Source organism: Drosophila sechellia, chromosome 3R (assembly GCF_004382195.2).
Source record: "Drosophila sechellia strain sech25 chromosome 3R, ASM438219v1, whole genome shotgun sequence".
Lineage (NCBI taxonomy): Eukaryota > Metazoa > Arthropoda > Insecta > Diptera > Drosophilidae > Drosophila > Drosophila sechellia.
In genome coordinates this window covers 28,068,508-28,096,457 of record NC_045952.1, presented here as the reverse complement: position 1 = coordinate 28,096,457, position 27,950 = coordinate 28,068,508, and the positions used below count along the sequence as shown (strand labels likewise).

The following is a 27,950-nucleotide window of genomic DNA, read 5'->3' as shown; positions in this document are numbered from 1 at the left end:
AAACGCCGGGCTTTGGGCCGAATTGGTTACCCGAACGAGCGGCCCGCATAAGTGTGCTACACAACTCGCGTTATCCTCGCGGTTGCAACAAATGTCCGTGTGTGCGTGTGAGTGCGGCCGAGTGTGTGTGTGTGGGTCGGCTGCTGCTGCCTCCCAGCAAACCGTCAATGGTAGCTTCTTGCAGGCAGAGCTGCCATCATCGTCCTCGTGTGTTATCCTGCCAGCTCGTCACTCCACGCAGGCCGAGCCGAAGTCCGCGGCCGAGCGTCCTCGTCACTCCCGTGCTGTGAGCCTTCGCGGCAGGTCCTGGCCGCGTTCTTCCTCCGATTTCGGGCGCCTTCAGTCGTTTTCAGTGGCGTCCTGGTCGCGCTGGACTCTGCTCCGCCAACTGCCCAAAATCGAAATTTTTGTGAATGAAATTCACGAGCGAACTCAGCGAGTGAATGAATGAGTGAATGAACACGGTGTCGCCAAATAATGGCGCAGTGATTGCATCAAAAAGTGCTGTACGACTAAATTACTCAAATTAATGAATTCTCAAATGGTACATAAATGAAATATATATTAACTTTTTTTTTGGTGATTCTTTATTTCGAGAAATACTGTTTCATTTCTTTAACTTCTTCACTTAGGTGATTAAATTTAAAAACAAAAACTTTAAAAATGTTGAATTACTTTATATTTTAAAACTTCTTTTGTCGTTGATTAAATGACTCAAACTAAGATTTACAAATAGTTATAAAAAAAATTCAAATTGAAACTAAGAAAAATATTCAAAAACGTATACTTTATTTAATAATCTAAATATTTCCGTAAATAATCACTACATTACTTCTTTTAGTAATACTCAGAACTAGAGTCTTTAAAATATATTAAAGTACTTGCAAAAATGAATAAATAGTAAATCAAAAGTTCAAACTGACAAAATTAATAAATAATAAATAGAGAGTGGAAACATTTTCGAAAGAAGACACTTAAAAGCTAATGGTCGACCGGAATCTGGCAAATCGAATCAGCTGCAGCAAACCAAACGAGTTAACGCAATGCGGTCCTTCTTGTCGGCAGTCGGGAACGTCTAGTGCGGGTTGGATATCCTTGGTCCTGGCTGGGTGTGCGGCCAGAGTGTCCTGGCGTTAAGTGATTAATCATGCTCGTATATTTTCCAAGTGAAATTCAATTTGGACCGCAACGTCAGTGCAAGAACCACAACAGCCGTCCGGGCGACAGCAAAATATAAGGAACACAAACAGGAAAAATAAGGCACCGGAATTTTCGAAGGACATCGCCACGGGGCAACGGCAACAGGACGTGCAGCTGCGGCATCGATAGAGAGAGAGAGAGCGAGTGGAGGCAGGAGGAACTGCATCCGACGGTGAGTGTGGATTGGGCCATCATCATCGGCCCAAATCCTCTGCAACTGCTGTGTTGCAGCTCCAAGCTGGGGGAACTGAGGGAGTCAGAGTAGTTTAGGCGGCAGGACGAATAAAACTCGGGCTCGGAATTCAATAAACATGGTCGAAATCAAAGCTGGTTCGGGTAAAAGTTCGTCAATTTTCTTCTATTTATTTGGCCTTTATTTGTGCCGAACAAATTAGTTGCGTGGCTGTCCTTTTTGCCAGCACAAACAAGCCGGAAAAGAACACACAAGATACACGAGGACCTTTTTCGCAGCGGAAAGTAATTCAAGCCACGGGCGCTGTATTTTTTTAGTTTGGCAATTTAAATGTAAAGCAGGGAGAATCAGGGCCGAACATTTAGGTTAATCTTACGCCATGTTGTCCCGGGGCAGTTCCTCAAGCAGTCCGCCTGCTTTGCATAAATTAGTAAGTTTTTACTTCGGTTTGCCTCCATCGGAAAAGCGGGCCAACATAATCAGGACACAAGAGGCATCCGACTGCTAGTTGTCCTCGCCGCTCCTGCCATATAAATCAATTTTAATTTAATCGCTTTATCGCTCCAATAAATCATGCCGTTTATGAGGATGCGAATGCGGATGCGGATAGCACGATTGTTGTTAACAATAAAGCGGCGAAATGCTGGCAAAAAACAAAATTTAAATATCAAGTTGAGGCGGCGCCGAAGACGACGGACGATGATGACGGCGACAACGGGAAACAAAGGAAAAAACTTTCTTCATTAAAATTTTTAATGACTTTCCCTCTATTTGCGCAAGGTAATGAAAGTCAACAGCGTCACTATGTTGGCGTACACAAATATATACACAATTTTTTGCCAATGCAAATTCTATTCGAAAAGTCTTTTGTTTTTCTCATTCGCCGCTCTGGTTTCTGGCCATAGTTTGGGTTTGTTTTGATTGGCTCTTTTGGCCCGGCATTTAATTACATTACGGTCGATTAAGGCGCAACAAACCCATAACACATGTATGTACATACATGTATCGGCATACCACATCACAAAAAGCTGACATAAAAGTGAATTCCATCGAGCCCAAACAGACATTCTGGTTAATTAGGCGGCTCATTCTTGTGCAAATTCCAGCTTCCTTTGTTTGCCCATTGATTTTATAATTAAGACGCATTCCTGGCAATTAAGTCGCCTTGCCCACTCCACCCGTTCTCGACCTGACCTCACACGGATATGATTCTCTCTAATATCCGGGTCTTAGCCCCAGCACCTCGAGGTCCTGTCCTGGCACTAATAGATTAGCAATTAAACGCCGCACACCATTAATGGGTAATAGTACGCCGAGCTCGAAGGATTCCCTCTCTAACAATCTGTGTGCCATGTATACATGTGTGTGTGTGTTGTTTATGACGCGCCCCCCGACGAGCACCGCCCCTGATATGTGTACACTACGCATAATGACAATGGCACACGGACACGCACACATGAGTAGTTGATAGCTCGCTAAACTATTTATTTGCATATAAATATTTCAGCGCCGAGGAGCTGAGCAGAACAGGTCCTAGCTCACAGTCCTGTGTGCACAGCTGCGGCCACAATAATAGCAGCCTGCAGCCAAGTTTGAGGCTTCGCATTCTGCAAATCGAATATCCGCTGGTTTGGCAGATCAATATATTTATTCGGCACAAATTTGCCTGTAGACACTTTGCGGTAGATCAGCCATCGATTGAACTGCATTCTATTTGCTCCGGAATCACTGATGCATTTCTGTGTGCCAGCTTTGCAAGTCAAATCCATTTGTTTGGCAAATATTTATTAAATATAAATTAATTTAAGAGAAAACAGCACGATTTGTAGTCCTACATTTATTTCCGCTGCAGTGGAAAGCCGCGTGAATTTAACGGCACTTGTGCGTTGCTGGCAGCGGAAATAGAAAAGCCCTTTTCCCCCGCATTTCCCCAAGAAAACGCACACAGGTACGCTACGCACTTGTAGCAGCCCAGTTTCCTCCTCTTTGTAATTGAAATAGTTTGTGAATTGGATGTTTATGGGCGCGTGTGTGTTGTGGGCTAAAAATGCTTTCGATAACACAAAGGAAATCCATTTGCCACAGCGGAAGTGCCACACTCACATGTACCCAGTGTTGCAAATCAAACCTAAGGTCTGCCCAATCCTCGTATCCTTGCTGGCCCACAGATGAGCTTCTGCAGCTGCAACTTAATTGAATTCTCTGCAAAGCAATTAAGGTGTTGTGAAAATAGGCTTGTCCTTAAGTTTTGCATATTATCCGGCCTGGACAGCCTAAATTGAAAAACTTTAAAGCTTTAAATCCTAACTATGGAAAAATCTAGACTCACCTTGTCTAGTTTGTAACTTGTCACTGCAAGTTATTTATATATCCTTCGAGGTCTTACTTTAATAACTTCTCAAACAGAAGCTCCACTGTAGTAGCAAGAAATGCCTGAGGCTTTTCCCCTCCGCCATTAAGGATATTTCGGTGCGTCAAATGCAGAGGCATGGCGATTTATTTGTGCCGCATTCCTTGATTGTTTCGATTTTACTTCGACACCGCACATGCAAACAATGACACAGGACACAAAGGACGAAGGACAACAATGTATGCACAACGCAGCACAAACACACACAAATCCGCTTTCAGTTCTGTTTGCTTAGTGCTGGCGAAACCAAAAATCCCCGATAAACGTCGACGGAATAATGTCAGGTGGAATAATTTGGCATTTGGCGGTTCCAGATGGAATGAGGGAGGGAACGGGATATACTAGCTACCCCTTCCTTATATACTTATAAGCATACTATGTGCAACGCTTACCGACATTGACAGCAGTCAAAATTTTTGGGGGCTACGCATCGGCGGAGCCTCTGCCATATTTAAGCACTTACATCATGTGCATTACATTTTATGGCTGTGTGGGTAATAAACCACCAAGTGCAATTACCGCAACAGCAACAAAGCGGGCGGCAATTTGCAACATTGTTTTTCGGGGGGAGACGCAGGAGTAGTGGGCGTGGCACTTAAATAGTTTTACACACTAGCGCCACTTCAAAGTTGGCTGGAAAAATTTTTAAATATTAATTATACTTGAATATGATTCTAACTTTTTAAATGGCATGTTTCTAATCTGGTTACATACTTTTTTGAACTTTAAAAAGGAGCTCGTGAACAATAAAAGCTAATTCAAGGGCTCAATTAAAGTACGCACAGCTTTTAGGCGTGTCCTTAAGTCCTTTTTAACCGCATTTGGAAGCGGATCCTTGCAAGGATGAATGCTGTTGGAAACGCCCCTGAAAGCTTGCAATGCCAAACATGCGAAACTTTTGCACTGCCCGCAGCACATTTATCTTGAGCTTGTTGGGATGTTTCACTTGCACACACATGTGTCTGTACGTACATATGTCCGTGTGTCCACTGGTGACCCCGCCCCATGCGTGAGCAGTGGATCCGCAAAGGTCACCGCTTTTTTCAGTGACTTCGTTGGCTTGGCGACTTGGCCGCCCGTCTCAATGGCGACGCACTTGTAACACTAATGAAAATTCCAAATTCCGAATTCCAATGAGCTGCTAGCCGCCACAGGCAGCGACGTCTGCGACCTTGGCACACTGCCAGTAAATTGGGTCCGAGTGGTCATAATTTCGGATGCACCCCGCTCCCCAATACGGCCATCCATCCATCCAGCTGGGCCCCGCCCCCAATCCTTCGCCCCCTTTTCGCCCGAGGAAGAAAATGTAACAGAATGCAACGTGCTTGAAATTCCACACAAAATCTGCAAAATGCTACCGACGCTTGTTTGTCCAATCAGTGCAGTGAACGAAATTGGGAGTTGGTTGTCGCAAAACTTGCAAATTATATTGGCAGCTAACCTACTACTCACTACTATTATTTAAGAAAGGTTCTTAAAAGTATGCACCAAATCATGGAATTAATCCACAGAGCTTTTTAAGGCATAAAATAGTCTTGCATACTTTTGGGCATCTTTAAGTTGGCCATTAAGCCATTTAAGCCATTTCTCTTTCCTGCCTCTCTGTGTATTTAGCCTCTTTCTTGTTCGACGGTTTTAAAGTATTGTCTTGAATTGCACTCCGTGCGCTGGTGTGCGTGCGGTGTGTATCTGTGTATCTATAGATGCGAGTGTGTGTGTGTGGGGGCGTGAGTAAGCCTGTGATGGCACTTTACGAATTGCTTTGGCGTATGTGGGCTAAAGGGTTGTTTTGTTAATAACTTATGACAGGCCAGCAGTTCGGGCCCGAAACCCACCTGGCCAAAAGCGACTGTGTGCGAGTGTGAGTGAGAGAGCTGTTGTTGCGGTCGAGTTTTCTTTGTTTTTTTGCTAGTGGCCACTGGGGGATGATTAATGTAGCAGCTGGACGACTTGGGCACTTGGCCAAAAAGGATTGAGGCCTGGGAAATTGATGGCACGTCGCCCGGAGAGAGGCCTCAAGGTAAGCCAGGAAAAACGAGACATTTTCCACTCCGATATGGGCATGTGATCCCGCAAATAATCGTACATCAGTGTGGTGCTAATGAAGAACGAAGGCTAGTGGCTGCTCCTTGTAAGCTCGGCTCAATGGAACTGCGAGCTCTCTCAGCCATCAAATGGCTTTCCATTATTTTGCTGGCTCTTAGGCAAGGTCCCCAAGGACTCGGCTGTTCATTTTCATTCCTGGCAGGATCTGTGAGCCCCCTCATTTACTTAGCTAATTCCCAACACGTGCTGTCACTTACAATTGTCCGCTCGCTCGAATATTCGGGGGCGCCAAAACTTTTCGATTTCCACGAACTGGGGCCCTGCAATTTCTGGCGCGCCAGTTCAATTGGTCTAATTGACTTTTCTTCTCGGCGACTCACTGGGCAAACTTTTCAACACCCAGCCAACGAGAAGAATTAACAGGCAATAATCGATGGAGTGGCCTGTTTCTTGCCAATCCAACCATCGAGTCCACCCACTCACCGCAGTGCCACCATTTTTTCTTGCTTCGCCCTGGAAATTATGCCACAAATTTGAAATGCCACATGGAAAAAGGCGACTGGTGGGCGGCGGTTCAGCGGATTCTTTTTTTTTTTTTGCCCCAGGGTGGGACGCGCGGCGACAACGAAATTAAACGAAAATCGTAATAAATTGCAAAAATTTACGAAAATTGGCTCCGCTAGGGACGAAACACTTTACAACAGCCAGAAACGGGCAATGGAAACTTTCTGAATTGAAAAATTGAAAATAATGAATGGCACGCACACACACACACAGACCCAAGGCACACGGATTCAGCTCGCACACACACAAAGGCGGCCAAGGCAGGGTGGCAAAAACACAGCGAAAAATAATGGCTAACAAGATGATATTAAAGAGTAACTCATTATAAGCTGTAGGATTTTTGGCTTACAATAGTTTATACTATTAAACTGGAAACTTACCTTAACTAAGCTAGGAAACATTTTTGAAAACTGAATGGTGATCTGTGCCATTTTTTTTCTCGGTGTAAGTTCAGATTCAGGCGGCCGCTAAGCGCAAAACGCTCAAAATTACAGCAACAAATAAAATTTGCAGTAAACTGCGTGCTTGACACGCCCACCCCCTGCCACGCCCACCGCTCACCCAGTAGGCGCCGTGGGCGATGCGACAGATTTGAATGACAATTCGCCGGTGGCAGCCGCAGGATGAGAGGATGCGGCTGGAGCAGAGTGGAGCCGAGCGGAGGTCCTGTCCCCCAGTCGCTTGATGATTTTGGATGAGCGTAGATGCGTGTTTTCCTGGCAGCATTACGAGGTGGAAAACCGGGAGAGGGGGTGGTTAGATGGTTGGGTGGTGGGGTGGCTCTTGGTCGACGTGGGCACGAGCCACGTTCAGGTATTTAAATTCATTTTCGTGCCATGCCAAGGATAGACATCTCGCATTTGGCCTCTTTTCGCGCAAGGGGGCCAAGTGGGGGTTGCTGGCTGGGTGGGGGCTTATGAAAATGATGTTCGCTTGCAAATTATTACACCAAAATTAAAATAATATTTCTCATGATTGCAAATAGCTGAGCGAAGCAGATTTTGTTTTGTTTTCCTTGGCTTGTAGCGCCATAAATATACATGCTTATTTATATTTCTAATTTTCACCTTTTTGTTTGGTTTTTGGCTCGCTTTTTGTGCCGAGTTTGCTCAGTTGGCATTTAATACCCGGACTTTCTGTTGGCCTGCCGCTCTTCTTTTTCGTTTTTTTTAATATTTTTTTTTATTATTTTCGCCTTAATAAACTGCCTGAGTTGGCAGAAAACGAGATGGCTAAGGAATATTGCCGGTAACTGTGAGCAATTTTCATTTTATTTCGCCGCCGAACGAAATGGGAAATGCTGAAAAGCGAGCTGCCCGGGTGGGGGGTGGTTGGTGGGGGTGTATATTTTTGGCAGGGTGACCCCCTTCGCTCAACTAATTATGTCGAAATGAGTTTTTCGCAGCCACCTCGCCGCTGCGAAGTGCGGTCTTAACTTGTCTGCCATAGTTGGCAAATGTCAGGCATCCGCAAGCCACACATATCGCACAGACACATATCCTTGCACATCCTTCCTCCGACTTTCGCAACTTTCTCAACTTCCGTGCCGCGCAGATTGGCATTTAATGTTAATTTCGCGACCTAATTAGCCATAAAATCTGCGCTCCGCGCGGCAGCGTGGCAAATCTAATCAGCTGCAGGAAAGTGTGGCGTGTGCTGTTGCATGACTGCCGCGGATCTTAGCCCACTTCGCAGCACTTCTATGGCAGCATGCTAATGTGCACTTGATTAGAATGTCACTCCAAGCCTGCCCACATGCACTTCTAACTCTGGGCCAAGATGCCCCGATTAAGCTGCAACCAGAGCAACAGAAACTGGCACAGTCACAGCTACGATAAGCCCTCGGCCCAGGGATTGCCAGCAAAATGGCCAAGGCCTCCGGCTCTCTGGCGAAATGGTAAACTATGGCCAAGTCCGACCGAGTGCATTATGTGCCGACAGGACCTGCGTGCTCGCTGGCCACAGGACCTGCATGACACTTATTGTGTAAATCATGTTAGAGCGGCAGCACTGGGAAGAAAATATGGGTCTCCTTTGCTCAAATGAATCCTTGAAAAAGTCCCACTTCTATAGGATTACTTATCAAAAGTTATTGACTGTCTAGAATTTATTTGTGAAGTCATAAGTTCTTAGGTTCGTCTTTCTATCTATAATGAAATATTTTTTCCCAGTACATAGCAGCACAAAATTGATATACCATCGCAAAAGCCCCCACAGATATGGCTGGCAAATTATTCGTAGAAAATTGTTTTCTCACGACAGCCAGCAAATCAAAATGGATACGAGGCAGTAATAAAACTATAAGTGGCCGTTTTGCGTGGCCATTAGGAGCAGTTGATAAGTGGGGAAGTGTATTAGATATTGGAGGGGTGATATTCAAGAGGAAAGGCGGAGGAAAGAAAAGTAATGTAGTCCCAGTGTCATTGTCTTGCTATATTCATCCGCCCGAGGCAACTCCTTGTGTCCTTTGTCTTTGCCGCCTCCGCTTTCGTCCTTATCTGCCATCCGGCAGTTAATATTTCAATATTTCAGTTCGACTTTGACAGGAGCGCTGATGAATTCGCTTCCACTCGTCCTGGCGGAGTGCCCACACCCACCCACGACGTGACTTCTGGCATCTTGTTATTATATCGAAATTATCCTGCAACTCAAATTGTTTCACAGTCACACGTGCCGAGGCCATTTGGGAACTTTTGGCGGGAAAATTGTATACTACATAAGCAATCATAAGCCGAGAAAATTATGATAAGCTGCCAATATTCAATAATAACCATTTAGTTCTTGGCAGTAATACATCTACTATTTCACAGCATAAACTATGATTCACAAATATAAAAGGACTTAAAAGGACTTTCTATATCCTTATGCCTCGTAAGAGCAATTCCCGCTATTTTCCCTCTTAATTAGCCAAATTGGTCCACTTTTCCAAGCCAAATCCGCAGCACCGATGGGAACTCCGATGAGGATTGGGTTTCATTATTGTAACTGGCATTGAAGCATCGGGGCATTGGGGATGCGGACGGCGTGTGCAGACGATTTGTAATTTGCTCATGTTTGAAGCCAAGTTGTTATCATATCAGGCAGCGCCGAAACATATATGTCAGCGGTCATGTGACTGGAATTCATTGCCCCGAAAATTATGCAAAAACCCATTAGAGGAAGCCACCCCCGCCAGTTTGCCGGATTCGCAGTTAGCCTGCGATGTGATACATTTTTAATTCAGTACCCCATGGCCTTTAGAAGCCCGATGCTCATCGAGCTGCCTCATTCGGCATGTGAAGAGCTGCGTCAAAGGGAAACTTTGGGCGCCGCTAATAAAACTCATGCCAACTCATCAAAAACTAACTTTAAATGTGTCCTTTGGGTCCTCAATCAAACGAGTGCGTGCGTGCGTCCTGAGACGATGAAATGAAAGTGAACCTATATCCTGGGAGTAGGGCTGGTCGGTGGGGCGGCAAAAGTCAACGGGCTCTGTAGTTTTAGAGCGTTAGTTTACGGGCCCCATTTGGCATTTCCGGGGAAAATATTGCACAGTGGCAAACGGAATGCGAGAGCAGGGGGAATAAACACTGAAAGCCGTACACATTTCATCTGACGACTGCAACAAATTAATCATAATCCGTATGCGATGAACTCGAAAACTCAGGTCGTGGCTGGGGGTATTGATTTCGAATTATGCAAATATTTGGTCAAATGATTCGCTCATGTGTGCTCAGCACGACAGCTCACGAGATTTGGATTAGTTGGCGTTTTTCCGTCTCTCCGCTTTTCCGGATGACGTCAGAGCTCGTTTTCAGCTGAATTTCCCCGGCTTGCTGTGCATTCCGCGACTGTCACGGTTGTCAGGACATTCCGTGTGGTAGCCAACATGACCGCTTGGTTGGTAACTTGATTTGCCACGACAAGGACGGACAAAAGGCGGAAGCCGCACGGGAAAAACTTTCAGCGAAATTGGTCATCAAGGGGGCTTGTTTCGCAAATCAAAACAGATGCCACTTTGCGGAGCATCAGCAAGACATAGTAACGTTTAATAAACTTGGTAATACCTAGCATTGAAAGATTGGTTCGAATATGGTTAAAGCCTAACCTTTATTTGGGATTGCCTATAAATGTTGGTCACCAGAAGATTTCTCCCTGTGCACAGTCACATCCCGAGTCCTGACCCACATCCAATTTGTGACAATAGTTAATTATTAATCACGACACACCGGGGAGCAAAAGGATGGCAAGATGCTGACATCTCTGGTCGGGGGACCACATGTCGCATGAGCAATATGCCACTTAAAGTAATGCCCGATGCTCGATTGGCTCACTGACAGCAGGCAGACGTTGGTGTAAGTGTATCGGCGCCTACAGCCCGAATATCCTGAATGTCCTGGGCATTGCCGTTGTCATTCACCTTGTTGTTTGGCGAAGAGTTCGCTGTAGTTGTCGTTGTCGTTGCCGCTGTCCTGGTTGTTGTCCTTGCCGGTTGTCGTCCTGTCCAATCATTATTCATTGCGTGACAAGCGCGTTAAATGTGTCTTTCTGCCGGGGAGCATGTGTGAGTGTGCCACAGTCGGCAATAACTTTTAACATGCCAAAGGTATTTCCGCAACAATAGCAGCTCGCAACGAAGGGGGCAGCACACACACTGAAAGGAAGAATCGAAAGGTAATAAAATAGAGTTGTTTGAAATTCGATTGCCAAGCGTTTTTTAATGCTAAAGCTTAGTGAATTCAGACTTAGGCTGCATATTACGTATACGCCAAGTTGTCCGGCCCCTAAATGGGTGATCAATTCACATGGCACATTACGTATACGCATGGGTGTACCATTAGCAAAAGCCTGCTCAAATTCTTAACTTAGAATTTGCATACATTTTTCCATATTTTATATTTAATTTTACTTTCATTTTTGCCATTCGAGTGCAGAACGAGAAGGATAATTTGCGTGTTTCTCTGCTGCCGCTTCCGTTTTGGGTGCCAATCCTGAGGGCCGGAGTTTGGGCTGTCGATTCCGTCTCACGAGCTGTCTGTGCGAGTCACAAATTAATGCCAGCCATTATCACGGAATCCACTTTCGTGCCCACCACGCCGCCATCCTTATTCGTCCTTGATTGCCCCGAATAGCGAACAAAATGTATATATAGTATAAAGTATATCCGAAAAACAAAGGACCTCCTCCCTGCCCGTTGTTTCGTTTGATTTCTGTTTGCCCCGGCTAGATTCCTCGCGTGCCATGACACTCTTGCACCGGTGTAAATATTTGTGACATAATTAAGCAGCCCGGCAGGGGCCAGGAGCCAGGAGCCGAGACCAGAAGCCGGGATATAGAAGGCATTATCAAATCGGTCGGGGGCACACAAGTTACAAAGCCGAAAATAAAGCAAAAATCGGCGCATTATCAAATCGGTCGGGGGCACACAAGTTACAAAGCCGAAAATAAAGCAAAAATCGGCGCTCTGAATGGCGAAGCGTTTTCGCCACGCGCGTGATTAAATTTCATTTGTGGACCCAACCAAAACGGAACCCAACTGACGGACTGACTGACTGGCTGACTGAGTCCTTAGTCCTTAACTCGCCGTATTTACCGTCGTTTTAGTGCCTCGCCTCGCTCGGGTTAGTCGGGAAAACAGGGCTTTTCCCCCAGAGTGCGTGTGTTTGACTTGGATTCGCATTAAGATTGTCAAAGATTTGGACCCCGGTGGGGAGCCACTCGAACGCTTCACTTTGTTTCGCTTGGTTTACCTGAAAAAAAAATGGAGCGAAGCCCCAAAAGCGCCAAAAAAATCGCTCGGGGAGCAATTTTGAAGATTTTAGGCGGCGATTTATGGCCACTGAGCGCCTGAGTGGGTGCCACCGATACTGATACTTTGGGCCCGGTGATAGTAGTCTATTCCATCCAGTTAATTTGAATACGAAGGCTGCGAAAAGGAAAAGGTTGTTCAATGTCACGGCGGCTTTGCTCGTCTATCCGCCATGCGATTCCAATTCAGCGATAGTGCACGAAATTAATGGATGTCGGGACAGGATCCCAATCCCACCTACTTGCACATGTCCTTATCGACGGGCACAACAATGGCAGCACCACTAATAAATTCTGGCATTAGGTTTCTTTTCCGAGGGGGCGTGGCACTCAAGCTGGGCATTACACTTGACATCAGCGGAGTGCCTCGTCAGGCCGTAAAAATAGTGTTGCCTACTTCACGGAGCTGGCACATCCAGGAACTTACGAACATCGAAGGTGCAGGACACATTGTACTCAGTGCTCAATTGTCTGGTTTTTTATTAGTTTGTTGCAGTAAAAACACGAATAAATATTTAAGGATGGAGGTGTAGAGTTCTGAGCAAATTAAAGCCCTCGCACATTTTCCATTTTATTAAAATTATCAAAAAGTTAAAGTAAGTGAAATTTGAGCCAAACAAAAAGTTGCCGACTCGCACGAAAATTCAATTTGGCCAAGTTCGAGGCCAAGAAGTTGGACTGTATGTAGTGGCAGACTCGCCCGCTTTTCCGCTTTTCCGTTTTTTCCATTTCCCCAGCCAGTTCTTAGGTTCCAACTTGGCAGGCAATTTCAATAAACACATCGACTCGTCTCGGAAGTTTTAATAATTCAATAGGCAACAATGGGACATGGAAAATCCCTTCATGTAATTACGGCTCGCATAAAAATTGAACAAATGGCCGGCGGCTGGCACTTTATTGGACGTCTGGCGAACGGGAATCGCCCATTCGGTTTCCTTGACTTCGATTTAAATTCAAATACTGTTATTGCAGCTGTCACAGCGGCAGAGATACATGCCAAACATTTTGCCACGAGGATCTAGAATTTTATGTTGTGATTTGACGTGATTCGTTGCTTCATTGGTCCGAATTTCCGAATCCAATTCGTTGGTTTAGACGGAATGCCATTGCAGGGAATTCATTTTGTGGGCCATCGAAATTGAAATACTCTGTACTGCATGAAATTTTTGGCGATATAAACAACTAACTGGATTCTCACATGCATGCTGGGCACGATTTTCCGACCGCTTTTCCCGGAAAATCTCTCGCTGGCCATTTTCGGTATACCCGCATATAAATGCGGCACGGGCGTTTGCTTAACTTTCATGAGGCCATTCAATGACTTAACCATTTCCACCCCGCTGCCTTTTCCGCTTTTTCACGCACGCACACAGCAACCAGCTAACTGAAAAGGGTCAAAAGGTTTTTCACACATATACAAATTGCTGGCCTGGCCGAAAGCATTTTGCATAGAGGCCAGACTTGGCTCTCGGCCAGCTTTGCCCAGCTTTTACTTTCACCAACAACCTTAAAGGTTGCCTCAATTAAATTTCTCGGCCCAGACGCAAAAAAATATGAGAAAATCGCAGAGAGCTGCAGGCCACCGCCCACTTGTTCATATGAATTTCTTCCACACTGGGAAAAAAACTTTGGCAAATTACGATATTTCGAACATAACTTGGCCAAAAACAATCGCACAGCTAAGAAAATTACTTTAAATTAAAATTTTTTAAAGCTGATTACCTATGCTAACGATTAGTATCGCTTTTTGGAGGATTTTGAAAAAATAATTTTTTGGTCAAATTTCGCATTTTTTATAAGGGGTACCATCATTAAAATTTGCAAAAAAAATCCGAAAAATTAAAACTTCCAAATTTGAATCCCAATCGATTGGGAATTTAATTACGAGCTCAACGAGTTGTGGCAATACGTATTTGGACCATTATTTCCAATGTTTTCGGGAAAAAATGATCCACTGTGAATATAAAATGAGTGATATGACTTTGGCCTTTCGACATTTAAGCCCTTTTTTTCCAGTGCAGAATACGTTTGTAGATTTGTTTGCCCAGTGCACACATATTTTCGAGTCTCTCGTTCAGTTGCCCTGTTTTATGCCAACTTCCTGAGCCCTCGCTCGCATTTTGACTTACTGCACATCAACAGCCTCACCAGGCGGAGCGAGTAAGTGAAAAAAATGTTGGATTTTTTAGCCAGGACGAGTGAGAAATGGCGAAAAGACGCTGCCTCCGCCGTTTCAGCAATTTCAGCCGTGGCTGCCATGTGGCCAAGGAAAACATAAACCATAAACGTGTCAGACTTGGATCAGGTTCGGTTTCTGCTTCTGGTTCTGTTCTGGACCCCGTTTACCGAGGGGCAGGAGTTCCAGATAAGCCAACATAAGGCAGCAGGCAGCTGAATTTATGGCATACGCGACCCGGAAATGAGCAACCAGGATGTTGTGGCAGGAGCCACGAGTACTGAGCCCTTCGTCCTTCTCCGCTCGATTGGCTGCAGACTACAGCCACCACAGCTCCACGCCTGGCGATGACAGGTGATAATCGGAGGAACGGCACAAACGTAACTAAGTAACAAATGATATGGACCTCCTGAAAGGATCACAAATTTGCGAATTAAGCCCATTTTAAGGGTCCCATAAGCCAATTAGCAAGCAATTTCACACGTAATCATACAACGTCAGCAGGGAAAGGGTTTCGAAGGATGTACATCTAATAAATATTAAAATCTCGAGTGGAGTCTTAAATTTAAAAGAGAAGTTGAAACAAAGTCTCTGACTATTTTATTGATTGCTTTGCATTCAAAGCAGGAGCAGCCAGCTTATTCCCAATGCACTGAGCTCGTCCACCTTCAGTCTTCGATTCGATTAAGCCAACCCGAAATTTCTTCTGCTTAAATGGAAGCATCTGATCTGAGTGGCAATGCAGCATTAGAATGGTGCACTAGAAATCCTGGATGGAGACGCCAACGCCAGCTGTTTACATTAGGCACGGGGCTTAGCAATCAACTCGCGGCGACAGGAGCCAGGACTCTTGAATAATGCGGCGCACAGTTGTTGACTTCCTCTGTCAAAAGCCGCTGACAAAGGCAGCATCCACTTAGTCATCCTGCCCGGTAACTGGAGTTCAAGTCCTGGTGGTCGCACGCTTCACTTCCTGCCAACAAGCCCGGCACTCCAAATGTAATTTAATTTGTTTATTTGTGTGGCACTCGCCTCCGAAGGACCTCCACGCCCCACTACACTTCTACTGCGCCAGGACCTCTCCTCCAGCTGGCGTGTCTGCTTGCCAATTAATTGCGTACCTTTTGGGCGCAGTAGAGCAGCTGAAAGCTGGTGAGCTCCTCCTCCTGCAGATTTCCGAGCAGGCGGCGGCAGCCCAAAAAATCCTCTAATTAATGTGTTTGTTTAGCTTTTGTGCGCGGGAAATTTGCTTAACTCGGTTACCTGTGGATGCGAAAGTCAACATTTTAATTGAATGAAATTTATAGCCCGCCCCGCCAGCGATTCAATTACAATAGCTTCATTAGACCGACGAAAACTTTTGTCAAAAGAATCCAAACTTGATTAAGTATAAAAATTAGAACTTGCTCCATATCATATCATTTTATGCCAGACTTTGCGCATCCAAAATATGGCTTTCCCGAAACTCAAAACAACTTTAATTGGTTTTCATATTAATTTGCTCACTAATAATAATATTATTGCATTTAAGGTTGTCGATTGGGTAACTAAAATCGACATGGAATGTGCTGTTTACTTTGTGATGAAATTATAAAAGTTTTTCAAGGGTTCAAGGGTGTTCACCACTCAAATCCACTGTGGCTAAAATAATTCTGCCGCTCCATAAAATGTGTGAAACCGACACTTTATCTTAAGTTCGTCCTGATTGCATTGTGTTCACCAGCCTCCCTGTCTCTTTTCTCGACAGCTTGGCAGCCCGGAGGCGAGTCCTGCCGAAGGACATGAAAATGCGCTTCATTAATTTGGCTGGCAGCCGCGGACTGCAGCAGCGGGAGCAGCAACTGCCGGGGAAATTGGAACAGGAACAGAAACAGGCACAGGAACAGCAACTGGAACAGGGACTCGCGTCAGCTGCAGCGACACAGCACTGAGTTGCAATGGTGGAGGACAATGGCTCGTCGCCGGAAGTGGAAGGAGCGGAAGGAGCCGGCGCGCCTCTCCTGGCGCTCCTCCGGGTGGATGGGCTCAATCAGACGCAGACCCGCTCTCCCTCGCCGTCGTTCTTCGGCAGCTACAACATCTCCGAGGATGTCTACTTTTACTTCAATGGGCTGCCCACGAGCACGGAGCTCGTCTTGAACGCCACCACCTCCGCCACCAGCACCACCTTGAGTCCTGCGATGGTGGCAACAGGAGGTGGCGGCACCACCACGCCGGAACCCGATCTCTCCGAGTTCCTGGAGGCCCTGCCCAACGACCGAGTGGGCCTGCTGGCCTTTCTTTTCCTGTTCTCCTTCGCCACGGTTTTCGGCAACTCCCTGGTCATCCTGGCCGTCATCCGGGAGCGGTACTTGCACACGGCCACCAACTACTTCATCACCAGCCTGGCCGTGGCCGACTGCCTGGTGGGCCTGGTGGTCATGCCCTTCTCAGCGCTCTACGAGGTGCTGGAGAACACGTGGTTCTTCGGCACGGACTGGTGCGACATCTGGCGGTCCCTGGACGTGCTCTTCAGCACCGCCTCCATACTGAATCTGTGTGTGATCTCACTGGACCGCTACTGGGCCATCACGGATCCCTTCAGCTATCCCATGAGGATGACGGTCAAGCGGGCGGCCGGACTGATAGCCGCAGTCTGGATCTGCTCCAGTGCCATTAGCTTCCCGGCCATCGTGTGGTGGCGGGCGGCGAGGGATGGCGAGATGCCCGCCTACAAGTGCACCTTCACCGAGCACCTGGGCTACCTGGTCTTCTCATCGACGATATCCTTCTACCTGCCGCTGCTGGTGATGGTCTTCACCTACTGCCGCATCTACAGGGCAGCCGTCATCCAGACGAGATCTCTCAAGATTGGAACCAAGCAGGTGCTCATGGCCTCCGGGGAGCTGCAGCTCACATTGCGCATTCATCGTGGTGGCACCACGCGGGATCAGCAAAACCAGGTCTCCGGAGGAGGAGGTGGTGGAGGAGGAGGCGGCGGTGGAGGTGGATCCCTGAGCCACTCGCACTCCCATTCGCACCACCATCATCACAATCACGGCGGAGGCACGACGACCTCCACGCCGGAGGAGCCGGATGATGAGCCGCTATCCGCTCTGCACAACAACGGACTGGCCCGCCATCGGCACATGGGCAAGAACTTCTCGCTGTCCAGGAAACTGGCCAAGTTCGCCAAGGAGAAGAAGGCGGCCAAGACGCTGGGCATCGTGATGGGCGTGTTCATCATCTGCTGGCTGCCCTTCTTCGTGGTCAACCTGCTGTCCGGGTTCTGCATCGAGTGCATCGAGCACGAGGAGATCGTCTCGGCAATCGTCACCTGGCTCGGCTGGATCAACTCCTGCATGAATCCTGTGATCTACGCCTGCTGGAGCAGGGACTTTCGCAGGTGAGGATCCTTAGTTATCCTTGAGCGGAGGCATTCAGCTCCACGGAACGCAGTTTCTTATTTTCAAACTTTATTTTATTTATTAAGTAACAATCTTGTGCGCCAGTATGCACAAGGATTAAGCTTATCCTGGCTCCTGGGATGGAAGCTTATATATTTTTAGCCAGAACGAAGATGTTTATTTACCGTTTACCTTCGGTGGAGTGCCCTCGAAGCCACTGAAAGTACTCGTTTTGTGAGCTGTTTTTTATTTGGGCTGCGTTTTTGTGGCTTTCGAATGACGAGCTTAACCCAGCTGGCCCCGATCCTAAATGGTTTCTCTTCCAGGGCCTTTGTGCGTCTGCTATGCATGTGCTGTCCTCGCAAGATTCGCCGCAAGTACCAGCCCACGATGCGTTCCAAGTCGCAGGTGAGTGTTCTCCGACCCACTCCATCCACTGTCATTCTCATCCACCGACAGGCGATGCGATTCGACGTGATTCGATTCTCTTCCCCGTTTATACGGTCTGGGAAATTGGGAAACTTGACGGTTTTCCGCATTTTCTCCTCCGCTGACTTGTTGTTGCATCCACTGTTTTGGGGTTGATGGAGACCGCTTTCGTGAATTAAGCGCTCCACTTTCGTATGCTCCAAAAACGAAACTCAACGAACGGCGAAATTAATTTACAAACTTAATGAATATGCAGAAAAATAACTGACATTTACCCCCCAAACCCCCACCCACGATTTTGGCCGCGACTTCCGTTCACACATGGCAGGCAGCCATGAAAACTTCCTGACATCCGCCGCGGATTCATCCTCATCCTCTGACATCCTCACACCCCCAATCCTGCATAAATCATCCGGGGCGCATCACTCAACCTGTCGACCCTCGACCCTCTGCGTGATTTTAATGAATAATTTTCTAATGTTTGGCAACTCTGGCTGCACCTGAGTGGGTTGCCGTGGGTTGAATGGAAGCGTAAGAGCGTTGCACCCACTGTTTGCCGACGGAGAGATCCATTGTCGTCCTCCAAGGACCCACTGTCAATAGGATCCCTAAGTAATTACACCAAAGTCACGGGCTTACTTTCGTCATTACAGTCGAACTTGTCGCAACTTTAGTATAAGCATGAGTGCTGAATTAATTTTATGACTTGCTAAGAAAATACATAGTCTCATCTTCCGTCCAACGTGGCGTATGAGTGATGAGTTGAAAGCTAAATGTTGAAGTAGGGCATTCCCATTAAACTCAAAACCATCTGATGGCGAATAACTTTATAATTGCAAACTTTTTGCTTAATAAATTGTGCAAGTTCGACTGTTCGGCAAGTAATTTGCCGACCCATCAGAAACGCTTAAAGTGTCAGTTTCGGAAGCGGAGGCCTGTCCCAAAATACCTCATGTCACGACAGCATTAAAGTCATTACGGTTTCCCCACGGATCCCCATCTGACACCCATCCCTTAGACAGCATATACATGGTATAGCCATGTCTGGCGAATGGAGCTGATTGTGATTCCGGCGGCGTTCTTGATTTTGCAGAGATTCGCGACGCGGCGCTGCTACTCGACCTGCTCGCTGCACGGCATTCAGCACGTGCGACACAACTCCTGCGAGCAGACCTACATATAGTTTAGCGTAGATTTAGTTGACAATGATTAAGGCGCCGAGCCACGCCCCCTAGCGCCCTCCATTTGTCCGTAAGTCAATGGCAAGGTAAGCGAGCTCTGACTCTGTGTCGGTGTCCTGCGACTCTCTCCGTTCTTCTCCGTTCTCTGTCTGTGTGTCCTGTTGTCTTTTGAACGGCACCCACATAAAGAGCCGGGAGATAAGCACGAGCATCCTGTCTGCGTTCTTTGGTATCTGCATCTGTTACTGTTGCCGTCTCTGTCTGTGGCTGCGCTGTCTCACTCACTCCTGTTTGTTGACTCGGCCATGGCATTGTTGTTTGTGTCCTTGTTTCCGTTTCACTCTGGTGTGTTCTCGAAATCTCCAGAGATTTTATATTGCAAAATATGCTACAAACAAGTTGTTTGCTTGAGGATAATCATTAAAAAACATTTATGTGCATCCTTTAAAATGTCAAACGATTTAACGACTCTAGAGATTTCGGGAACACCCTGTAATGTATGTTTTCCTGATTTGCTTACCTTGCTGCAAAAGAACACGACGCGAAAACAGACTCTGATTCAAGCACCTGTTGAATGTGTTGCACCCTTACACACACACACTCACAAGCACACACACCGGGACACTGACAAAGCTGTCCACCCACGCAAAAAAGTCCCTGGGCTCCAACACCTGAGCCCTCTCTGTTTGATGATGTTGTTTCTTGTGTGTTGTTGCAGACAAGCTGAATGAAAATGAAAAGAGCACAAACAAAGAAAAGAAAAATCGAAAGTTTCCACAAAGTCTCTGGGCACTCAAACACACTCGCACACACACTCTTGCAGGACACAATGTCCTTTCAACGTTTTTGTCACCGTTTCCTGTTGCTGTTTTTGCTCACCATGTTCCTGCTCCTGTTGATGTTGTCGTTACCGTTGCTGTCGCCCCTCACAAAAGATTTTCCCAGTGTACACAATGACGAAACAAGAAAAACCGAAACACCAACCCCGCTCTCTCATAACGTGTTTGTTGATCTTTTTATACTCGCTTGTGGCAGAGCGAAAATGGTTTATGCGATTCGGGAAAGCAGATGAAAGGGCCTAAATATAGAATGGATCGGCTTTAACAGGCACGCACACTTGTGGTGGAAAAACACAAAATCTGTGGAAAAACTTAGGATCTTAAGAAAGAAAAGCTCACTTTGCTTTAATGATTGGCTTTTCTGTTATTATTTTTCTATGATATTTTCTTATGATTTTCACTTCTGAAACTATGATTAGCCAAACTTTTTTTGCTGACTGCCTTAAACTACTAATTAGATTAAAAGCTCATTCGAAAAGTTTCAGCTAAAAGGACTCTTAATATTGCCTGAAATGTGTGTGAAGTTTCGGCCGTCTTTTCTCTGCGATTTATGACCGAGAAGGAAGGGTTTCACATTTTTAGTTTGTTGTTTATTATTTTGGCTCAATACATACTTGGCCGGCCTCTTGACCTTCTCGACATAGCATCTGAGTCCGGATGCCACCTTTTCCCCACCGAAGGCGAGAAATATCCGCAAAGGAGTCACGCACAACCGATACTTGAGAAGTGTTATCAAGTGAACCATAAACTTTTTTGCACTTAAAAATTTCCAACTCAATTTTCGCCCGCCGACAAGCGCACACAGCCCGCACACTCACACATACACCACACTCGCACACACCACACACATGTAATTGTATTGATGAAAACGTTATTTACAGCAATCAACAGCCAATATGTGTCTGGCCTTGGTGGTGGTGCGGGTGTAGCTGTGTGGGTGTAGGGATAAGGATGCGGATGCGGATGCGAATGCCTTTCCGCATCCGCTCCTTTGGATTTGGGGTTTTTCTTTGCGATGTGTCTGTCATCATATCAATTACACCCAAGAGCATGCCAATTTATTTGCCAAGTGCCTCCACTGCCAATTCAAAGAACGCGGATGTGAAGTTTCGGGCACGACTGAGTCGACACTTGAAGCATTCAAACTTGGTGTTCCCTAATTCCGTTCAATGGGCGGGATTACTTAAAATAATACTTGAATAAAATGCAGGCATTTGCCGGCATTCGGGTTAGTTCTTAGTTAGTTCTTCAATAAAACATCACAGGATTTAAAGCTTGCTGGTTCGCACAACAAGAAAGCGAATTGATTGTCAAAGGATAAAGTTTGTGCACTTTATAAGTTTGCCTGTCGGCTGCAGAACGTTTGCCCAGAACACTAAATGCCAAATATAAATCAACAAGAAAGCACTTAATTTAATAGAAACTTGTATCAAAATTCTTTAATTTAACCAAAAGAGGGTTATGAATCACCAGCGAGCTGGGGAAAATGGGCAGCAAGGAGATTGGCCCAGAATTGAAAAAGCAAAACATGGCGAGGAGGATAATACGCATACGACCCGTTGTACAAGGTCAAATTTAAAAGATTAAAGTAAACTTATCACAGGTCCTAGCTGGTACCCTACACTTTTGTCCTTGCTAACTGCCTGCGATTTGTATAATTTATGACAAATCCTTTGCTCAGGAAGGACCTGCCCTTTGGCCGACAAATGAGGCGACTTCCGGCTGCCGCAATTTGCCCGCTCTACGGCAAGTGGAAATGGCTTTGGTCAAATGAGGATATTACAGATGTGTGGTTAGGTGCCTGGCCGAAAGGACTCGATTTCCGCCCTCAAAAGTCCGGCACTTGGCTGCCCCACTGTTGGCCATCTTTGTGCCACCTCAAGCACATTGCGGTCAGCCGCAAGTTGCAGCTGTCTGTGTGCCACTGCGAGTCGTCGCCAGTCCAATTTCGACACTTAAAAATTAACTTTACACGAGTTCCATTCAACTTTAATGCCACCACCGCCCACACTGCCACGTGCACCCTCAACACGCCGATTAATCGCCGACTGTCGTCTGTGGGCCGCCTGACATTTGTGCCCACCCTTGACCGCCCACTCGGTGTCCTAATGAGCCGTAAAGGATTACCGCCCGCCCATGAATTCACCCACACACACACATACACATAAGCGCATTCTGCCCATTTGCATCCCATTTCGACTTTCATCTTTGGTGGGCGTGCACATGGGGAAAAATCGACGAAAGGTCAACCAACCATCGTTTTACATATCGAAAATTATTATACTTGCGGCATATCATTGCGACATTTAAATGCCATGAAGTCAAGTATCGTGTACGCCCTACTGATTTCATATTCTTAGCAAAAATATTTGGAAAATTCGAGCAAACTTTTCATTACAAATCTTACATCAAAGTCAATAGAAAGATTTTTAGTCTAGTATTTTATGATTGTTAAAATTATAATAAATGTAGCACATAAGAGTTGGTGTTGATTTCTCCCTGTGTACTTGAGCGCAACAAGATGTTTTGATTGAAAATGCCAGTTAGTCATACCGAGCCCACCCACACATACACGCACAAATCGGAGCCACACGCACACATACACACTTGCAGCTGAGACTGTTTAGCATAAATTTGGCAGCTTGTAAACCAGGAATTTGTGCTTCTAACTGTTTGCAGAGGAAACCACTGGCCACCCGGAGGCCAACTGCCACATCCTCGGAGCTGCTGCGTTTCGGGGCCTTCGAGTAGCGAAAACTTCAGGGAAATAGCACGTACTTTAATCAATCCTTGATAAATATATACTCTGCTCCTTGCCAGGCTGCCAGTGCTGCTTTTGCTAAAATGCTGCTGCTATAATCGCTGCTAATTGCATCAATTATTGGCCAAGGCTTTGTGCTATTTATGAGAGGCGGTCCAAATTGAATTCGAAATCGAAATTGCTTAACCGATTAATCAAACCGATTTCATGCCACCGAAACGAACTGAGGCGCACTAAATGGAACAATAATCGGGTGCCTCTATATACACACAATATATCCCGAATACGTGGATTCGATAATGGCTCATTTCTCGGGCAGGACGAACATCAAAATGTAATTTACCACAAATGTTGCGCAAACATCAATTATCCCTAATTGACTGTGAACGTGAAATTAACGTTTATAATTATGTGACAGAGTCCTTGGAGCGGAAGTCCGAGCTCCAGTCCGTGTGAACTCTCGTAGGCAGCCATGTAACTTTTAATGTCCTGCCCAGGCTCCAAAGGGGGAGCCGCGAAAAGAGGTCCTGGCAATCGGGCATTTTGTGACTGTCAGCGGACAAGTTCACCGTTAAGCAGGCGGGGCAGGGGTAGGGATTGGCGCCCCCGCAGCTTAGCCTATGGCCAAACTTTGAGCTCGGCCGCAGTCAGGATACCGGGGAGCTCAGGACCCCGGAGTGGTTTATTGAGTGCCAGGCAATAAATTAGCCAAAGGGGCGTGGCCGCGACAAGTTCGTGCGCGAAACAGCCATCTTGGAGCTGCACGGTGCCATTGACCTTTTGGCGGAGCCGCACGAAAGGTTCTTTTTCGGTGACCAGCCTTAATGAGTCACTAAAGTGTTATCATAAAAATACTCAAGGCGAAATGAAGTCCAGATAAGCGGGTTTTATGAGCAGGTCCTAAAAGGTAGATTAGTATTTAGAAAAAGGTAAGGAAATGCAGTTGGCCAGGAACTGATTTCAACTATCAATTTATATGTAAATAAACAAGTAATAAGTTTAATTTATTACTAATACTATAAATCAAATCGCTATTAAGCTATTAAGGTATAGGTTCAACCTCACTTCAAGCAAAGTATCTACTGCAAAACTAACTAAAGTGATTATCTAACATCCCTGCTCTTGTGTATTTTCGACATCGCCGGGGGGCTATAAAAATTGCAAATTACCCAGTTGGCCTGCGGCGTCTGCTAAGCGGGCCATCCGGTCAGGCTCTTCAATTATTTAAGCTAATTGCGACCGCACAGCGAAGGGCGACGGACCACTCGGCGTATACGCAATGCAAATTGAACGCAAATGGGCGGGGGATTCTAGAGTTTTTAGGCGACCTGGAGGAGAAGGAGGCGGTGCCTGTGAGCCTGTAATTGAATTGGGCAACCAAAGATGATGGGTTTTTTGTTGGTTTGGTTTAAGGTGAAATCGGGTTAGGAGCAAGGCACTTGCAAGATACGAAAAGCCCTTGGAATTTCCGCCAAAAACACACACACGCACACTCACAAGTTTTTTGATAATGTTGTTGTTACTGTTATTATTCTCAGCCCCTAAAAAAAGAGAAAAAAAGGAAACTGAAAACCAGAAATTGGAATTTCAGCTACCGCTTTTCTTTGCCCATTTTCCCGCTCTTTTGTTGTTGCTTTGGCTGCTTGTTGTTGCTCTTTTCCTAGTTTTCCACCCACTCTTTTATTGTTTTGCCGTTTTCAATCATGCATTTTGCTTTGACTTTTACTGCACCCAAAAAAAGAATAGAGGAAAAGCCTGGGAAAATGGTTGAAATCAAGGGGAAATCTGTCAGGAAAAGCCGCAACAGTTTTCGTCTCTCTTCTTGTTATTGTTCTTGTTGTTGTTGTTGTTGTACGCTCCCTCCGTTTTCACCGCCCATCGCCCACCACCCACCTGGTGCTGTTGTTATTGTTGCTCTGGCTGTGCATTGTTGTTGTTGTCGTTTCACTTTGTTGCTTTGCTGTTGCTGCTGCTGCGTTGAAACGGCAATTTTGTTTACAGCCACACTCCACGAAAAACAAAAAAAAAAAGAAAGGAAAAGAATAACACACGAACTTTTCCGGAAACACTGCCTGCAAATTTTATGCAAACTCTCGAAACGAAATAAGACAACAAAATGTTAATTAAACGCTTTTTCTCGCCTTTCTACTCTTTCACCCCTCTCTGTCTCTGTCTCTTTCTCTCCGAATTGTTTTTTAACTTTATTGAATTCAATTGTTGCTTGTTTTCCCGCTTACTTTCCAACTTTATTCTGATTACTTCGGCACTTGTTTGTTTACTTTAAACTTATCTTTTCTATATCTTGGTGTATGCACTCTTACTTAACTTTACTATTCATTAATATAATATTTAATTGTTTCATTTCAAACTTGAATGTTATTTAATATGTTTCGTTTATTTATTTTCAATACGTTATCATTGCTTTCTGTCCCTTGCTGCCCTCTTTTTTCTCACAGTGTCACGTGGCCGCTGCAATGGTGGCCGCCTCCACCTCCTTCGGCTACCACTCGGTGAACCAGATCGACCGGACGCTCATGTGACGGCAGCTGAGCAGTTGCAGCACCTGCAGCGGGGGCAGCAACTGCGGCGGATCGCGGTCCGCCCACCACCAGCACCACTCCTCGGGCACGGCCACGCCCTCGTCCTCGCAGCGATCCTGCACCAGATGCCAGAGCTTCCACCGCCACCACCACCGCTCCAGGCGCCGCAGCTCGGGGATGCAGATGCGCGGGGACTACAACTCCACCACGGCGGTGAACAGCGCTCTGGCCAAGACCATAGTCACCATCAGTGCTCCTCCGGTGGCGGCCGCCTCGGCCAGTTCGCTGCACCTGGGCGTCGGAGGACGTCGTTCCTCGGTGTCCACCCTGACGATCGCCTCGGTGCCGCCCACCTTGAGTGGCAGTGGCAGTGCAGGAGGCTCTGTGAGCGGGGCCACTACTCCGCTGGCACCCAGTCTCAAGGCCCTGACCCCGGGACCCTCCAACTCGTCGGGTCACCATGTGTCCTTCATGCCCATGACGGGCATGAAACGGTTGCGCAGCTCGAACGCCTCGCTGGGATCGCCCAATGGCATCATCAGCTCTGTGGGCGGAGCGGACACCACCTCTGCGCCCTCGCTCATCGACGCCAGCGAGGATCAGGTGCAGATGCGGAACCACCACCGCATCCTGGAGCAGTGCCAGAGTGTCCAGAGCCAAATAACTACGCTGGGCGACGTGGAGGACGACGACGAGGAGGTCAGCGACAGTGAGAGCGAGAGCATCGGACTCGCCCTAGTGGAGACAACGCCCCAACTGGAGATCCAGCCCGTGGAGGCGTCGAGTTCCTCCAGCTCCTCGGTCAAGTAAACTCAGCAACAGAACCACGGAAATCAGCCCAGACTTTAGCTTTAAGATTCAACCATATATACATAGGTGTGTTTATCAGGAGCGGTGGTCGGGCAATACTTTGGACAGTTCTAAGCCAGTCAGATTTTGAATTTACCTTATTGCCTACTGTTATTTAACCAGCTCTTCAGGTTTCAATAAGAATATGTACTATATGTAATAATCATTTCGCCAGCAATTATTTGTGTATGTATGTTAGTTTTACCTTCAAGCGAATCAATATAGCTCAATCCGAATTGCAACTGGCTTAGAGGTGTCCATTGAGTTTCGCCAGTCCATAGGTCGACCCCTCCTCCGAAGTGTGTAAATAGCAATCTAGACTCGCCTAGCCACTCATTAGCTTATCGATCGGTGATAGAACACTATGCAACAGGGAACCCCCCCTATATCGACCACCAAAAACACGGGGTTGCAGTTGCAGTTGCATAGTGGGATTAGTGTAACTGTTAGCTCTCATATCTTAGATCTTCCATTATGTAGATGTTCGTTCCGTTTCGTTCCGTTCTGTAAATGTCTCAAACGTCTAGCAATTGAATTGAAAGCTACGTCTTCAACCTGTCCAAGTACCTGACTCTCTGAAATCCAAGAAGATACTATGCATGTACATAGCTTAACTTTGACTCCTCTGTCGCTCAAAACTAGCTTTCTGTTACTCGAAACTCGCTTGTTCGTTCGTTATCAACTGAAATTCTACGGGTGCAATGTGAATTTATACCAACTTAAGGACTCGAACAATCAGGCAAACAGGCTTCAAGACCAGTTCCCAGTCGTAGGAGATCCAAGTACAAAGTCATAATCACTGCAATTGTTGGCTAGCTAATTAGCCCATCCTCCATTACGTTCTCTGAACTACATACATATAAACCAATATAGCAATATGCATAGGGTGAATTTTAATTGTGCTTCAGACAGCCGAAAGTTGGGAAATGCGGCAGCTTAATGAATTAATCCCTCAAAAGGCTCGCCCATCAACTTCTGTACCACTCTACATGTATGCTTATGATGGCTAAGCTCCTCCGATTCCGATTTTGCAATAATTAATGTGTGCAATTAGGATTGATTGGCCCGCCCCCAAGGTCGGCGAATAAATCGAGTAGAAGAATGGGGCTCTGGTGCGGGAAAAACTAATAACAATGGCGAGACGTCAGTTTAATGGATGAGTAGGAACAAGCCATTGCGAAATATTGCTCATTGTTTTCAAAAAACAAACAAAGCGGAATGGATGGTGCGGTGGGGAGGGAACAGAGAATGGGGAATTCCAAACAAATGGCAATTATTAATATTGAATATGGTAGCTCATAAGTGACATACATAGCTCATAGAGTCCTCGTTGTGTCTGTATCCGTGTATCGGTGTATTGGTGTGCAAGCATGTCTAGTCTAAGTGTACATGTAAATGCATTATCCTTAAGCATTATCCTTAAGCTCCGAGCAAGATGGTTAAACTCAATTGATTGCCACGCATCCTAGGCTAAGCTGCAACTGCAAACGGCAAACAGCAAACCTAGATTTATATATTGAGTGTACTATAACTGTAACTACCATATACAAACTACGCAAGGAGATTAAAAAGCGACAACTAAGACGGAA

At 46.2% G+C, this 27,950-nt stretch overlaps 1 protein-coding gene across 1 annotated transcript; it reads left to right on the top strand.

Moving 5' to 3' along the window:
* The first annotated feature begins 301 nt into the window (after positions 1-301).
* Positions 302-27,950, top strand: LOC6612710 (dopamine receptor 2). The gene is given in 5 exon segments (XM_032721944.1): positions 302-544; positions 842-1,372; positions 16,124-17,761; positions 18,089-18,170; positions 25,429-27,950. Coding segments are annotated over 3 exon segments (2,424 nt in total). The 5' UTR covers positions 302-544; positions 842-1,372; positions 16,124-16,313; the 3' UTR covers positions 26,323-27,950.